At 47.8% G+C, this 18,046-nt stretch overlaps 1 protein-coding gene across 1 annotated transcript in view; it reads right to left on the reverse strand.

Moving 5' to 3' along the window:
* Positions 1-15,045, reverse strand: part of ESS2 (ess-2 splicing factor homolog) — a 374,781-nt gene extending 359,736 nt beyond the window's left edge. Inside the window, exon 1 of the mRNA XM_069619940.1 lies at positions 14,637-15,045. Coding sequence (XP_069476041.1) covers positions 14,637-14,783 — 147 coding nt within the window. The 5' untranslated portion in view covers positions 14,784-15,045. The remainder of the gene's footprint in view (positions 1-14,636) is intronic.
* Positions 15,046-18,046: the final 3,001 nt, after the last annotated feature.

The raw sequence follows: 18,046 nt of genomic DNA on the forward strand, positions 1-18,046 counted from the left end.
TTAGCTTCTTACTGACCATGGTCAATGTCATTGAATTGCAGTTTTTTTAAAATCTTGTTGCATCAAACGTTTGCAACACTAATGATGTGCTTGGGTGTCATGCCTTGCTACAATTTGATTATGGAATATTGATGGCTATCTTTAAGCACATTATCAGCCTCATCAATCTGAAACCATGTGATATTGTCTGTACCATTGTTTTTACATTGTGCAAAATGGATTTTGACTTGTACCCTTTGTTTGAATGCAATTGCACTCTGAAAACTATATTCTTTTTTTTTTTTTAAACATGTTTATTTTTGTTCGACACACAGGAGAAACATACATTACAGCAATAGAAATATTAGCAATTTATCAAGCCCATTAGTCCCCTTTCTTTCAGCCAGCACTCCACCCTCCTCCCATTAACCCTCAGTCTTCATCCAACTCTCGCTCCTCCGCTCGCTGTATCACGTCTGTGTTCTCGCACGTGGCTTGAATGTTAGAGCCGTGTAGCTCCCGTCGTAGTCTATCAACGGTGACCAAACGTTCGTGAAGCGATGGTGTAGGCCTCTGCTTGCCGCTGTGATTTTCTCCGCTATGAAAATGTCCCATAGTTTCAGCCACCACAAGACCATCAGGGGGCCTTCTGGAGATTTCCATGTTCGTGCCACCGTGATCTTAGCAGCTAAAAGTAGCTGAGTTAGGAGGGCAGCCGCTCTGCCAGATCTTGGGTAAATGCCCAGGATCGGGGCTCCTAGTAGAATTGATTCTGGCTCCAGGAGCAATGTGATCTTCGTTATGTCTTCTATTGTCAGTATGCTTTGATACCAGAAATTTGCTACCACTGGGCATTACCACCACATATGTATAAACGATCCCGGGAGGCCACATTGGCGCCAACATCGGGGGTCTAAGAATCGGTTGATGTGGTGTAGTCGGAGTGGCGGATAGTACCATCTTAAGAGTAGTTTATGAGCACATTCTCGATTCGTGATGCAATAGGAGGAGGATCGGGTACGAGACCAGATATCTATCCACGCCTGGTCCTCTACTGAATGACCCAGGTCCGTTTCCCATTGGGTCATGTAGGCTGCTCTGGCTACGAGAGAGTTTGTCTGCAACAGCTTGTATATCGTCGAGATTCGTCCTTGGTATGGAGGGTCTGCGAGTATCAGCTCTATGGGGTCCAAATCTCGAGTAGCTGCCAAGCTAATTGATGGATGGGAGCACCAATGTGGTAGCTGCGCATATGAGCATCTGTCTGATTCCATTAAGCTAAAGGCGCTCTTACATTGTTCAAAGGTAAGTGGGCGATCTCCCTCAAAGAGCTGACCCAAGGAGCTAAGACCTCCCGCAATCCAGTTTTTAAAATTTGCGGGGTGGGGTCCTGGTGAAAACGTCGGGTTATGAAAAACTGGGGCTGATGGGCCCAAGTCTCTCTGAATACCCCTATGTTTATGTGTCCGTTCCCAGGCTTTCCGGGTGTGCTTGGTGGAGGATAGAATGGCTGGCCATGTTCTCCGTGAGGCGGAAGGCAGATGTAAGAGGAAACGGAGGGGGAGGGGTAAGCGGGATTGTTCCACCTCTGTCCATCTTGGTCGGTTTGAGCTAATTATCCAGGCAAGGGTGCGGGCTAATTGAGCCGCTATCTGATATTTCTGGAGATCTGGGACTCCTAGGCGTCCTAGGTTCGGACTGGTCAGCATCGCTTTCAGTGGGATCCTCGATTTTTTACCCTTCCAGATAAAATGGAGCACCTTCCTCTGGAGACGTGAAGCGGTGGCCTGGGGATCATAACAGGAAGGGCTGAGCAAGCATAAAGAAGTTGTGGGAGGAGGATCATCTTACATGCCGCTATGCGGCCCAGTAGCGAGATCTCCTGTGAGCGCCAGCAATCGAGGTCTTCTTCTAAGGACTTAAATAACGGCTGGAAGTTTGCCCGATAGGTGTCTTCCGGATGGGCTGTGATCCGGACTCCCAGGTAGGGTATCGCCTTTTCAGACAATTGGATCGAGCAGAGGGTTCTGAAGGACTCTTTATCTTCCGGATCCAGTCTCACCCCTAGGACAGATGATTTAGTGAAATTTATAGCGAATCCTGAGACTTTACCGAAGGAGTGAATTTCTGCCAGGGAGGACCTCAACGATTGGGCGGTGTCTGTTATGGTTAGCATCACATCATCTGCGTATAACGCTATTTTATGTTGGGAAGGGTCTACTTGGAGACCTTTAATTCTGGGGTTAAGGCGGATTCGTTGGGCCAAGGGTCCCATGACCAGGGCGAAGAGCAGGGGGGGATAGGGGACATCCCTGCCTGGTTCCACATGTCAGGGGGATCGGGTTAGACAGGAGGCCATTGACTCGAAGCAAGGTTTTTGGGGATTGACAGTTCGCCAGGATGAATTTCTGAAATGCAGGGCCGAAGTGAAAGGACTCTAGGGTGAGCCGGAGGAACAACCAGTCTACTTTATCGAAGGTCTTAGCCGCATCCAGAGCCAACACAGCCAATTTTCGTGAGTTCCACTGTGCAATTTCAACCAAGTTCAAGACTCTGCGTATGTTGTTTGGAGCAGACCTGTTCATTATAAAACCCGTCTGGTCTGGGTCGATAATGTCTAGGAGCACCTTCGCCAATCGGTTAGCCAGGACTTTTGAATATATGTTAGCGTCTAGATTTAATAGGGAGATCTGTCTATATGCCATGACATCTCTCAGGTCTTTTCCTGGTTTCAATGCGAGGACTGTGATCGACTCTTGCATCAATGGGGTAGTTGTTCCAGAGACAGCGAAAGAGTTAAAAAGAGTCGTCAGAGGGGCTACCAGCTGGGGGCGGAAGATTTTGTAGAAGCGGGTCGAGAACCCATTCGGGCCTGGGGCTCTTGGTTTGAGACTCTTGATAGCTTTGTCCACCTCTTCACTTGAGATCAGGGCCTCTTGTTCGTCTCTGATCGGAGGGGGGATCTGGAGGAAGGGCTGCGTCTCGGAGGTAAGATTGTTGGTCTCTAGGCGATCTCAGGGACGCAGTCATCGTGTCAGTGAGATCAGTTACTGCAATATGCCGTTTTTCTTCTTCTGCAAATTGGACTCTACCTTGAGAATCGCGGAGGCTTAGTATTGCGTTCCTCTTCCTAACCTTCGCCAGCTTTTCCACCAGGAATTTGTTGGCTTCGTTTCCTTTAGCATAGTAGCTTTGTTCAGTTCTAGCTAGGATCTGTGCTGTGCTTTCCACATAGTGTGCTTCCAGCTTCTTTCGGGCTACCTGCAGGGTCCGGTGGGTTCTATGCGGCCAGTTCTTTGCTTTACATATTGCTTCCGCTTTCTCTACTTCGTCTTGTAGGGCCTGGCGGATTTGCCGCTTCTTTTTATGAGAGGCTGCCCCTTGCGAGATTAAGACCCCTCTCGCCACTGCCTTCATTGCATCCCATGTAGTGGCCGGGGAGGTGTCCTCGTTTTTATTTTCCTTAAAGAATTCTTTGATAGCTTTCGCTATTACGTCCCTCAGTGACATGTCACCCAAGATCGGGTTATAGAGCGACCACTTGCGTGTCGGGAGCGGATCCGGGTCATGGGCTCTCATGGTTAGGATGATTGGGGCATGATCAGATAGGATTCTAGGGCCAATGGTTACATCATCCGTGAAGGCCAACGTTTGGGGAGAAGCCAGCAGCAGGTCAATGCGGGATTAGGTTCTGTGTACATAGGAATAGAATGAGTAGTCGCGGATCTCCGGATGAAGAACTCTCCACGTGTCCACAACATCTAGGGTTCGGAAAAATTTGAGTAGGGCCGTAGCAATGCTATAGTCTTTGCGAGCCGGGGGGGTGAGACTTATCTCTAATTGGGTCTGGGACCCCATTAAAGTCCCCGCCTATTATCGTCTGGCCTTCTATAAATTGCGGCAAGGCTTCTTCTAGGGCTGTGTAGAACTCTTCCTGCTTTTCATTAGGGGCGTAGACCAAGACTAGTGAGTATAGTTGGCCGTATATCTGGCATTTGATCGCTACAAAGCGGCCTTCCGGACAGAGTAGGGTGTCTGGGATTTGTGGTCGAAGACCCTTGGCGAAGAGTATTGCTGCCCCTCCTTTCTTGGTGCCATTCGATGCCAGAAACTGTAACGGGAATTGTCTGTCGTGGAGTCTAGTGAAATCCGCTGGGATCAGGTGGGTTTCCTGGAGGAATACTACCGAGGCCTCTTCGTTCTGCATACGTCGAAGCATGGATTTTCTCTTCTGCGGCGCATTCAAGCCTCTGACATTGATCGTCAGGAATCTCACTTTCCGATGTGGTTGTGGGGTCTCATGCTCTACTCCGGGTGGCTGGGGCGACTTTTGAGGGGAGGGACGGTGGGGGTCAGGCATCATCTGTGGACTTGATTCCGATGTCGTTCTCCAGTGGTCGCGTTTTATGTTCTCTCCAACGGGAGAGTAAACTTGTCATTTTGGGGGAGGCCAATTGTTCCTGTTCGGCGATTCCAATGGCCAACCGGGCCTTCTTTGTCCAAGTAGCCAACACGGCTAGGACCATCAAACATAACTGGGTTTGTCTCCAAAGGTGGGACGATGGCATACACTTTGGAGTGGGGGTATGGACCGCGTGGGTCCTGCGGCATCATTATTGACTTTCATAAATCAGTGAGTAGGAGAACTCTGTGCTGAGGTTCCCATAGATCCGTCTTATTTTCGGCATCTCTGCGTCTTTGACCAAGCCGGATAAGCCTGCTTCCGGGGAGGCTGGTTTGGGTCGTCGGGAGTGGAGGTCGGACTGTGAGAGGGCGAAGTTCTCGGAGAAGCTGGGTGGAGAATAGATTCAGCGTCTTCCAGGCGACATTGAGCACTGAGTCCCTTGGTAGGTGAATTGGAGGGCCGTAGGGAATAACCATTGGTATCGGATCTTCTGGCTCTGCAGAAATAGGGTCAGGGGCTTGAGAGCTCTTCTTTTTTGTAGGGTCATCAGGGAGAGATCCTGGTAGATCTGGAGCAGGGAGCTCATGAAGGACAGTTCGTCTTTGGTACGGCTAATTGCTGCAAGTGCTTCTTTAGTAGTATAAAAATGGACCCTAGTTATCACGTCTGGTGGGGAATCTGTGTTCTCCCCCCGCCTCTGACGTAGTCTATGGGTCCGATCGAGGATCAGTTGGGTCTGGTCCATTTGTGGGAGTAGGGTTTGAAAGAAGTTTCCTATATATTCTGGGAGGTCTTTATCCTGTATGGACGAGGGCACCCCTCGGATGCGCAGATTATTTCTTCGAGCCCTGCTTTCCAGGTCATCCTGTTTAAATTCTAATACCTCACTTCTATTCTGGAGAGCCTGAATCGCTTGTTGCATCTCTATAATGGTTGCATCATGACTCTGGGTCAAGTCCTCAACCTCACTCAGTCTTTGCTCTGCCTCTGTGACCCGTTGGTCCGTTCGCTCTAGTTTCGCGGTGAATTCGGCTATGCAAGATCTAAATTCTTCTTTGATATCTAGCATAAAGGCCTGAATATCCCCCTTTGTTGCCAACATTCCCTGCTCCTCTGAGGTCTTCTGTGGGGTGAGTTTCGGAGGGTCCGATTTCTTGGTCTTGTCTGTTGCCAACAGCATCGTGGAGATATCAGAATGTTTGGTTCCCTTTACGGATTTCGTCATTGCAACGGCCTCAGAGCTTTACCTTGGGGGGTCTGGAAGGGGGCCTGCGATGGGTCAATCTGTACGCTCCTGACTTGGCTGAAGATCTTATGACTCGTAAAGAGCGATGCCTCGAAGTTAGTCAGCAGGCACCCCTTCGGGCGAGATCCTTTGTGGTATTTGCCTGGTTCCAGCGACAGGGGGATTCTCAGGGACTGCTGGTGCGTCTTGCTTCCGCGTGCGGGCAGCCTGGCGGGAAGGAAAGTGGGCTGGGACGCCCCAGGAAGTTATTGGGCTGGGAGGTCCAACCTGAGCACTTTGCAATGGCCGATCAGAGGGTGGGTTAGCCCAGGTCCACTGTAACATGGGTGACAGGCTGGCCTGGATATGTCACCCAGCGAGGGTTTCACTGAAGAAGGGGGCCCAGGAAACAGCTATCCCCGGGGTGGCCTGAGCAGCGGGGTGTCACCCAATTTGGAGGCTTCGCTGGCACCGGGGCTTCAAGCGCGCGGTCAGCTGCAGGCACAATGACCTCTGCCACCGCTAAGGGGGGAAAGTCTGGAGCCCCACCAGAATCACTTTATTGTTGGGCTCTGAGTCTGTCCAGGGAGCCCAGCTCAACGGTAGCCCCTCAGAGATTCGGAGTGGGGCCCACCGGCGCTGCGCCCTCACCAGCAGCGGGAAGCCAGCTGCGGGCGCGGGCTGAGCTATGCCTTGGAGGCGCATACCTGGATCCAGGAGTAGTTACTAACTTCCTATTCAGGCACCACGTAGATTTTCTTCTGTGCGTCGTGTTGGCGTTGACTCCCCGGGCCTCAGCTTCTCATCTCGGCTGCCTCCCGCACAGCGTGAGACCATGGCGCCCCAACCCGGATCAGGTAAGAGGGAAGGGAGGGGGTCAGGTCTCTCCCGGGCTGATTCGCCGTCCGTCCCCATCGCTTCTTAGGCTTCACTGCTACACTGATTCCCGCTGGGCTCTCGAGGCGGGCGCGGGTGCGGGGGCCGTCGGGGCTAGGCCACCACCTCGTCTGTACCAGAAGCTCTTGGGCTCCGCCATCTCCGCCTCTGGTGCGGGCCATAACCCGCCTCGAAGATGTCCGCCGGGATCTCGGTGTGTCTCCGCCGCCTCCCTCCAGAGATACGTCGGCAGGGAACCGCCTCCCTGGACTTGTAGCTTCGCCCCCCTCTCACCGCAGGTCCATCGGCGGTGGGGGTTTGTTACCCTTTGGGGTTCCGCCACTGCACTCACCTGTGCCCAGTGAGCGAGGGCACCCGCTGTCCCGCCGATCCACCAGCTCCTCTCCGACTGTACGGGGATTGATCATTTGGCTCTCCCACCATTCATTCCTCCATTAGGCTGCACCAAAGCCACCCCGCCCGCCACTCACAGCGTTGGATGGGGGTTGCTACTCCCGGCGACCATCTTGAAAGTGGAGCTCCGAGCCGGGGGGGTGAGGGAAGAGCACTAGACCGGGCTATTTCGGGGGTTCCAAAGGAATTAGGAGCCCCACAAGACCATCATGGGTGCCTCAGCCTCTCACGTTATCATGGATGAGAAAATTATCGCTGGATGGCCACCGACAGGTCAGCTTTTCGTCGGGTGCCGCGGGACTCGAACGGAGGCCATTAAAGGAGCAGCCACATCGCGCTCCAGGCCACACCCCAAAACTATATTCTTTTATTGTGCATGTTTTTAACAAATATGTGGTAAGTGTATATGAATATGTTTGCACACTAGGTGCTGCATTTGCAATTTTACTTTGTCCACAGTCTCATTATTTTTCACTGCTGCGGTATGAATTGATTACTGCTTTATCATTTTGTTTACTTTATAAAGATGTCTGCCGTGTGGTTTAGTGCAATGATTTCCATACACACGGCAACACAGACATGAAAGAAGGACAAAGGGTTCTTCTTAACCACGAATGTAACAATACCGCCACCTCTTTGTGTGATCAAGCCCTCAGCGAGCGCGAAATGCGTAACTTTGTCCCTTGTGTTTTTAGCATGCTGTGCATTTCCCAATAAAACATGTTCCAAATTATTTCTTCCTGGTAATCGTGTCTTTACACTATGGAAGCCCTTGATCCAGAGTGTGGTTTGTCTACCGGCTGGTAGGTTTTCGTTTTTTTGTCTGGATAGATTATCTATATATATTGCTTGTGGACAGACAACTATGACGTATAGTTCAGGTTAGTGAGTTTTACACAATATGTGAGGAACTCTAAATATCTTAAGAGTGTGTTCATATGTATAGATGTAATCTTTTTGGTTGTAGATAATATAGATGATACTCCTGAAGAAATGCCTTAAATGGGCAACTTTCCATATTCATAGATGATAGGTGTTGCGATAATGGCATGACACTTTAAATAGGATAATGTGATGAATCCAATGGAGTAATCACCTATTTACCGCTACATGATCCAGACCCCGGGGGTGGCTATGTAAGGGAGGATCACAATGGGGGAAGACAACCCCCGGGAGATGTCATGGCTTCATCGGGAGAGACATGGTAGCCACCATGTTTTTATTGAAAACAACCCTCCCATATCTAACACCCTCATGGCCTATTGTGATGCATCCAGTCCTTATCCTACGAAGAATAGGGACATCACCCTCTCCAATTCCACTTATCAATCATTCAGCACTCATTTACCATTCAAGACTACTGGAAATGTTTATTCAAGTTCTCTAAATCAATTCTCAAAATTGAACATCATCTCCCAGAATGACCAAAATACTGTGACGAGGAAGAGGAAATCGAGCAGGACAGAGCGATAGGCCACAAGCCCAGCGCGCTCTCTATTGGTTGCTTCCATGCGCCTGTTCCCGGGAAGTTTAAATGGCAACTGAAGCAGGGAATCGAGGTCTGCTGCTGGCGGGAGATGCGTCACTCTGAAAGTAAAGATACCGAAAGAAAATTACCGGCATGGTGGAGCCATGCAGTTCACCAACAAAGAAGGAAGAGGCTGCTCGAGAAGGACATGCTGCAGGAACGCAAGGAGCCAGTGAGAGACTCCTGGGCATTCGCAAGTAACCAAGGGCAGCACTTTACTTACCAGAGCCCGGAAAGAAACAGACACGCCAAATGGAAGCAGTGAGAAACGAAGGAACCAAGAGGAAGCAGTCACAAGAAGGAAGTAGACAGAGACTCTTCTCTGGATGAACGCGGGAGAAATGAAAGACACCGACAGGAGCCGGTGAGTCCACCCAGAGGCAGTGGGGACCCTGGGGTGTGTCGGCGGCAACGCCAAGTGCAAGTAATTAAGGAACAAGCAACTGAGAGAGAAAAAACAAATGGATGTGGGAAGGGGAGTTAAGATTAAACAAATCCCTTTCAATTAAAAGGATATATGCTATGCACATATAGGAGAAACTCAGATCAGATAATATATGCAGAGGACAGATTGACAAAAGGAGTGTAGATACAACTTTGGAGAAGGGCATAAACGCTTCGCGAATATAAGTAGTCCTGGCAGGAGAGTATACCAAGCAATTAGAAGTCCATGAACAGCAGGAGCCCTGCCAGGAGAGTATATCAGGCAATCACAAGTGTGTGAAACTAGAAAATCCTGGCAGAAGAATAGGCCAGGAAAATAAACCTGTGTGAAACAGATCCTGAGAAAAAACATCAGGTTGAAGAAAGGATTGTGTTGATTAAACAAAACAAAAGTTCCTGAGAAGAAATATCAGGACTAGAATAGGAATTGTGTTGTGCGGGAGAAGCAAAATAAAAGCCTGCCAGGAAAGCATACCAGGTGTTCTAAAAATACAATTGCAAAGACAAACAAGTTTGTACATTAATTCTTGTGAGCCGAGAGAGGCCGAAAGAACTATTGTATGTGAAGCTTCGGAGAGCAAAGAGAAATCCAGGGGAAGGGAACCCCCCTCTGGAACAAGTAACTCTCATCGTGAACTTTTGTGTTGGAGCCATTTATTCTTCTTTTGTGAACACTTTTCTAAACCTCCCATTTCAGTTTAATTTTAGTGTGAGGCTCAGAATAGAACATTGGACACAAGACAGTTTGTTTTTTGACCCAGACAGACCCTTAGTTTTGGTTTAAGTAGGGAAATGCCTCTTAGAGCAGGGTTGGAAAGGCTTTTCCCCCCCCCCCAACCCTTTTATTTTCAATAAAAGTATTAGGTCAAAAACATAGCTAACTTGTGTCCGAATGTCATTCAACGAGGAACCATGTTCCTTTAACTTTTGATCTTGTCCATTAACATTCACCAAATAAGGTAAGAAACTGATCTGGTCACTTCTGAACAACCACGTCAAATGTGTTCAATTCTCTCTAGTTTTCAGCAAGCACATCGCCCTTACTTTGAATTGGTGCATACCACAAACATTAATTTTAGTTTGGGCTATTAGGTGTTGCTTGCGAAACACCTCAACAGCCCAAACTATTGCATTTGAGTACTGACTCAAGTACAGATAGGGAGCAATGGCATATGATGAGGGACACAGAGGAATGCCATTTGAGGAGGGACACACAGTGTACAGACCTCACAGTACTGTCCTGCTGTTCAAAGATGCCATCCCAAATGCTAGCTACCCACACTATCTGTACACTCTCTGTACAGCGCTCTGCTGCTCTCGAGCTAGGCACGCTCTAAACAATAACATAGGTTGGTTACGAGCCCATCATTGCCAGCCCCATAGCCATTCCAACCCATGCCTGCCTTTCCCCACCCAAAACTCTTCCTCATGGGAACTCTTTCAGCTTGCAAGCTCGCTTTAAATGAAGGCTTTTGGTTTGTGCAGCATGTTGACGGAAGGCGCAGGTTGGCTGGTTTTTTGTTGTTGTTCATGTCTGGGGAGAAAGGAGTCGGGTCTTATGGAAGAGTGCAGCGGCTGTGTTGTGTTGTTTGATCAGCTCAAGTTCAAGTTTAAGAGATTTTGAGAGGGCTTCTGTTTCTTTTTCTTTCACAAGCATAAAGAATCACCTGGGAATAATGCCTCGTTAGGTGAAAGAAGCTGGGCTGTAAAAGGAAGTGGCTTTTGAAGAGGATGCTGCGGAGAAGATAGAGTTCTTCATTTTGTTCCAGTAATTTTAGGGGGTCAGGGGAACAATAGTGGTTGTCCCCCCGCCCCAACTTTTCTGGCACAACATTTTTTCCCACTCATTTGGCAGGGGCCCTTTCATTTAGATGTCATGTACCCCCTCCCCCCCACCAACATTTTCAGCAAAGTTACCACATTGTGGGATCCATGTGTCGTCAAAATAGTTGCAATCCTAATGTTAATGTTAAAGGATATTTGTACCCCGCACTACCACCACCGGAATGGTCCCCTGGCGCTCTGGCGGCTCTGAAAAAGGAAGAGGGGGGCGATTTAGTGGGAATGAGCTGGAAAAGTGCAAGATAGCAGTGATGTGCTGTTGGCAACCTCAACCCGGTGGGTCCGTTGGCTGGGTTTCGGGTGTTTTTCGGTTGGTAGTCGTCGTGTGCTGTTGCGCAAGTCTATGTGTGGTTTGTTTCGTTGTTGCAGTGTAGTGAAGTTTGTGCGGTTTGCTGCGTTTAAGGCTTGTGGTTGTGTTTGGTTTGAGTTTGAGAGGTGTATGCAGAGGAGTGAAATTGTTAGTGGGTTGGTTATTGATTCACGATTGCACACTTCGTCTAGGCTTGGCAGGAGAGTCGTATATCAATCACTGAATTACATCTCTATCTAGATGGGACGCAGGCTATGTTGAGGATTCCAAATAAGTGTGGCATATGCTGACATTTACAATTCTATCTAGATGCGACACAGGCTACGTTGAGGATTCCAACTAAGTGCAGCATATGCTGACATTTACAATTCTATCTAGATGTCGCGTATGCTAAGCTTAGGAGTTCCCTCTATGTGTGCACATGCCAACATTCACAATTCTATCTAGATGCGAGGCAGGCTACGTTGAGGATTCCAACTAAGTGCGGCATATGCTGACATTTACAATTCTATCTAGATGTGGCGCATGCTAACGATTATTACACCATTATTACAAGAAGAGGCCTCACTTGCAAATTGTTTTTCAAAACAAATAATCTCTCTGCTTTGCTACAATTAGGTTTGAGCAACATTTTAAACCATAGTCATGGAAAGCGCAGGATTTTCAAAACAAACTCAATATTTGTTGAAGAAAATGATTTAGAAAAGATTTCATTGTAAACCGGAGCACAAACGCAACATGGGCTGCAAACATAGCTGCATCCAATAATCTTTACGTAAACAAAAAGGATAGAAGTTCAAACTAATGACAATAAGCCAAGCCAGCAAAAACGCTTAATAATTCATAAGGACAAGCTGAAAGCCAAAAATGAATTGTTATGAAGAAAATTGTTGTCCTTTACTATTTGGCACAGACTCAGCTTGTTCAAACATGCCAACTCGAAAGATGAGCAACAAGGCTCTGATTCATCATGGAATTATTTGCATGTAAAACGGGGATTTGCGTGCCATTCTGCCCGCAAATCCCCATTCGTCAAACAGGGATTTGCAGGCAGAATGGCATGGAAATCCCCGCCGTTTTACACGCAAAAAATTCCATGAATCAGATACAAGAATGGCATAATTTCAAATGCTAACGATCAAGATTTCTGCTGATTACATGAAGGACTTCATTACCTGTTCCTATTGGATTGGCTAACAGGGCTGGGAGTTAAGACTTTTTAACCCAGTTGTTTCGTCTCCTGAGGATAGCTCGGGGGCAACGTGCTCACCTTGGAATCAAGACGACACAGAGCAACACAGGTTCGATCCCTGGGTCCGCGCTTAGAAACCTCTGGGTATGAAGCGGATTATAAATAACCTATCATGTCACATATCAGATCAGACAAGTCAAAGAAGTTCCTGAAATTTCAAGACTACAACACTGTGGACAACAGAGGGGCCTGGTCTGGAAGACACTGTAGAACCTTATCTGTCCTCTGGCTCGCCAATCCCCGGCATCACAATTTTATGATTTTGAGTGATAATGGGCCACCAATGGCTACACACACACACATTGTTGATTGGTTGTCGATATTTTAGAAGTTAATGTGAGAGTATGATGCTGGGATTCCACTCAGCTACTTTATTGTTTGACTAATCTATTTGAATGTCCATATGTTATATCTACAAGACAGTAAATATACAAAAATGATGAACAAGATAGTGAGGGCATAATTTCTATTTATAATGCAACGATACAGCAAAAGGTGTTTCAAGGCACAAATGTGATTCTATTAAAAGACAATGGGCCTCATTAAACGAGGTCAGCGGTAACGCGACAAAACACCGGATCCACCATCTGACTTCCTGATGCTACCGCGTCCCCTTTCCCATAGAATCCCATTAGAAAAGGGACTAGGAAGCACCGGCGCCGTTGCCAACCGTGCCAGTGCTTCCATGGCAACTCTGCATGCCATAGCCGTGCACCCGGCAGGGTCAGACTTGTCGGGCGCAGCGACCCCGGCAGGAAAACTCGTAGTGTGGCAGACCGGCCACAAGGGTGCCGGTACGCTTACCAGCATCCTTGTTTCTGGACCCCCACACTGGTAATGAGGCCAATATATTGCAAGTGAAAACACTTGTTGGGCTAGTGATAAAACTGTTGGAAAGATATTGATACCATCTAATGTTTATCATACATACAAGGCTAAAAAGCATTGATACAAAGATTCACCCAGAAAGTACACGGACAATACTTCTGTGCAACAATAAGCATGCCAGGTGCCTTGGGGTAGTAGTTTCTCTTGCACTAAAGCACAGAGACCAAACTTTCTCCAGAGCCTTACTTCAGATTACAGCACTATTCTCTGTCACAGAACCTGCCAGAGCCCAACGTGAGCATTTAGACCACCTTTGGAGTGGATGTATGATATGATATGATATTTTATTTATATCGTACCCATACACAGGTGTTTCAGAGCGCGACCAGGCAAAGGGAGGGGGAGCAGAGGAGAAAATAAAAACAAAAACGATCTTACTAGGCCCAGTGACATTGAGAACGCGCAGGTGAATGGGAAAGGGGGAAAAGTGCAAGGAAAAAGAGAGGGTGGCAAAGAAGTGCAGGGCATAGGATAACTATAAGTTAGTGGATAAAATAAGTGAATAAATAAGGTGATAAGAGCAGTGATTGGTGCAGCCAGTGAAGGGAGCAGTGTGGGGCAAGTCAGCTAGGGTAACATCTGATAAGTGCAGGAGAGGAGTGGGGGGACCTGTAAGGGTACAGATAACAGGTCCTGGTGCAAGGGGCCCGGGAGGCAGTCCGCGAGGATGTCCGGGAGGGCAAGTAACTGAGTCAAGGGGGCCCCGTTGGCAGGTGAGGCAATGCTGAGAAGAGAAGGCAGATCAACTGTATGGCTCTAGCACGCAGTATGTCGTAAATCACACTAGCTCTTTCTTAGGGAGGTCCTTTGATGACGTGCCTGGTGTGAACTGCTAGAGAAGTTGCTAATGCTACCTCTTGGAATTATTCTCACTGAGATGGTCTCCCCTACCTTTTGATTATGGAGGTCAACCATGCATGTGCCGGGTTACACCAACTCTGAGAGGGTGTTGACTGTCACCCCTGGGGTTCTCCCTCTTTTGATTAAGATGTTCTAACATTGTATGTAAACATGTTGAGGTTCTCTGTTCAGTGTGCTCTATCGCTGTGATGGTGTCCCCCTGGGATGCGTTCTCTTAATTGGATAATTATTGGCTAACTGGGCATGCGCCTGTGGTGATCATAACTTCGAAGTAGCTGATACCACCCAGAAATGAGAGTCTCTCACTTGGCTGGTGTTAGTAGTCTCCCTTGTTACTAGCCTTAATAGATATCAACATGCTCCATTCCATTGGGGGAAAGACGAGTATTGTTTTTTCTTTGCATTCAGGGGCTTGTAATTCCCAGACTTATACTGGGAAAACACATGACTACATGACCCAGCAGGCAAATAAAAACACCAGGCCGGACAGCTCCAGAACCAAATGGGAATGTGTTATGCCAGTGTTATTCCTGATCTAGTCTAAGAGTCCGTGAGAAGGGGTTTATGTTCCTGTGCGTATAAGAGTAGTCGGGGTCCTGCCCATCTCCTCACCTCGATGTAGCTCTCCTCGTTCAGAACTTTCTTATTGTCCCGCGTCTTCTTCTGCTCTGGCTCCTTCACGGCCAAGGCGGAGTCAGTCGCCTTCACAGCCACCAGTGACAGGGGGGAAGGAGCTACCCCCTGCCCGGCTGCCTCCATCACGGGAGGCCGGGGCTCCGTGCGTTGTGCTAGGCCGCAGATGTTCAGACCGATATCGAAGCCTACGGAATGTCAGAACGACAACAAGGACTCGCCTTGCCACTGGAGTACCTCGCCAAGGTAAACAGAACGGCGAAGAGGAACCGAAATGGGAATAGATCTTCGCCTTCCCCTAGACCTCGAATAACTCCCGAACTACAAGTCCCGTAGTACTTGGTGCGGCCAGAGGCGGCGTGTCTGTCCCGCCTCCCGCGATATGCCTGTCGGGGGTTGTAGTCTTTATGTTTGTATACAAACCACTTTAAAACATCAAAGATGGGGATTAGTAAAATAATGGAATACGGAAAACACCAAAGGTAAACAAATAAACGGATTGCATGATAAAATAACAGACAGAAACGCAAATTAGGTGATAAAGTGATGATAATATAATATAAGAATAATGGGCGCTTTTACTACGATGATGATTCGGCGCAGTACCAAAACACACTAACATAACATATTTGTAACTTAACAATAGTTTCATTCATGTCAGCCCTCCCTATTTAGGAGATGCGTCCTCTGATGTTTTTTTAACGAAAATGTTAATATTGCATGCAGATTTCTTTATTTTCTCGCCCGAATTAAAATAACACAAGTCGGGGCCAATCTGTCAACTTGAATTACATTTGGTCACAAAATCTCCTGGGTTTATATCAAATGTTGGCATGTTTGTAATAACATCAACTCTATGATAGATCCACAAATTGAAAAATATCCTAAAGAAATTCTATTAAACCTAATAGATTAACATAACACAGCATAACCAATTAAAGACGTAGGTTATGTTATGTTATATGTATTTATAGAGCGCACTGTCACTCGAAGGTATCATGGCGCTATGAAGAGAGGTCAACATCCCTAAACCATCAAGCGGTACATGTAGAACAGGCGCGTTTTCACGGCCTTTCTAAATGCCAAGTGGTTAGACAGATTTTTCAGTGTGCAGTGGAGATCGTTCCATATCCGGGCTGCAGCCACCAAAAAAGGCCCGGCCTCCAATACGGGCACGGCGAAAAGAGGGAACACATAGCAGGCCTGCCAATGCTGAACGTAATGGCAGAGAAGGGGCGTAACGCATAAACTTGGCACAAAGATATTCAGCCCCTGGCACGATGAACCAGTCTTGACCCTAATGCGTTGACAAACTGGAAACCAGTGCAAAGAACGCAGTACTGGTGTAATGTGAGCCCCATAAGGGGAGCCTGTGGCAGTACATGCAGCTAGGTTTTGCAAACGCTGAAGCCTCTGGACTAGGCTCTTAGGCTGAGCCAAGTATAGTGAATTGCAATAGTCCAGACGGCTCACAACTAGGGCTGCCACCACAGGGTGGCAGAAATGACTACGCCCAAGTTCTTTACCTTGTCCACTGGAACCGGAAGAGGACCAAGAGAGGACGGTCAAAAAGATGAAACCCAAAGAAGAGGATCGGGGGATGGTGGGGACAACCACCACCAGAACCTCCGTCTTGTCTCCATTAAGTTTCAGCCAATTGTGGTTCATCCAGATTCCTACGGCAGACAGGCACTGATGCAAGCATGATGACAGCTCAGCCTGGTCCTGATCTAAACCAATGAGGATCTGAGTGTCATTGGCATATGAATATCACCTGATGCCGAAAGAGCAGATGAGAAACACAAGAGGCCAAATATAGATGTTTAAGAGAATGGGTGACAAGGCGGAGCCCTGTGGGACCCCACAGCCCAGAACCGAAGAACCTAAGAAGAAGGGTCAAAGTAAAAGAATTTGAGCTCTATCGACCAGGAAAGAAGTAAACCAGGCGAACACCTGACCTGAGATGCCAGTCTGGGCCAGACGGGCTAGCAGAATGGGATGATCTACGGTGTCAAAGGCTGCTGATAGATCTAATAATATCAAGGCATCCACCCCACCTGCATCAGCCAACCTGGCCATGTGCTCCAAGACTGATATCAACACACTTTCTGTGCCCCAGCCAGGTCTAAAGCCTGTTTGGGCGGGGTCAAAAAGTTGTCATAAAAGAAAGCAGTGAAGAGATAAGCGATACAAGAAGTTTCATCAAAAAAGATAAAAGTGAAATAGGATGATGGCTAGAAGGCAGAATAGGATCCAAGGAGGGCTTTTTTTTAGGAGGGGGATCACAGTTGCGACCTTAAGCTCCAGAGGGATGCACCCCGTCTGACATGAAGTGTTAACTGCCGCTGTGATATCGTTCAGAAGCACAGAGGAGAACTTCTTCATCCCAGCAAGAGGAACAACATCAGGCGGAGCACCTGACTTAGTGATTTGAATAGCCTCAGATATGTGGAAAGGAGGACCATCCTTCAGAGCAGGTTAAACGGCTGAGAACGTGGGGCTCCATCACAGCCGCAGACATTGTAACCAGTGCAATATTAGCGCAAATATTTTCAGTTTTAGTAATGAAATACTGTGACAGTCGGTCACATAGCTCTTGAGAAGGGCTGACTGATGGCACCAGTTTGGCTGAGGACGAAAGAGAGTTCACTACAGCGAAGAGAGCTTTAGACTGACCCAATGAAAACTCACTTTTCTGTGCAAAGTAAACTTTCTTGGCATCAGCAACTGCTGCAGAATGGGCTACAGAAAGTTTATATTGAGTTCTTAAGCCATCATCATAGGCTATACATGTCTAAGACACAGACAAGCCATTTTAAGATGTTCTGAAAACCAGGGCTCAGAAGGGAGCCTCCGGGGCTGGACTAATCGTAAAGGAGCCACCTCATCTGCTGCCTCAATCAATGATTGAGAAAGTACAGATAGTGTAACTACAGGGGCTGCATCACATTTACCTTTTATTAATGAAGCAAGGCACTGAAGGCCAACTGAGAGCCAACAATGCTGCCACCTTTTCGAGGGTACAGACTTTTGTGGTGCCCGAGCCACTTTAAGCAAACAGGTCACCAGATAGTGGTCGGACCAAATTACTGGTTGAATTAGGGAAGCAGACAACAGGCTTTCATTAGCCCAGACCAGATTGAGGGTATTCCTTAGCTTAACATGGACGGGCTGTGTGTCCAAGTATGGCCCTCATGACCCCACAGGACTCTCAGCCCGAAGACTGAGACACAACAGATACACCTCACTCTTAGGTCCTTCACCGCAATCGTCGATATATTGCAGATGTGAGAAACGTTACTCTCTCAGATAGCCATTCAGGCCACACCCAGTTGATGAGCTGGAGGAGATAGAGATGCCATGAATCGAACAAGTCGACTGACTGCAAA

Source organism: Ambystoma mexicanum, chromosome 10 (assembly GCF_040938575.1).
Source record: "Ambystoma mexicanum isolate Mex_15411 chromosome 10, UKY_AmexF1_1, whole genome shotgun sequence".
Classification (NCBI taxonomy): Eukaryota; Metazoa; Chordata; class Amphibia; order Caudata; family Ambystomatidae; genus Ambystoma; species Ambystoma mexicanum.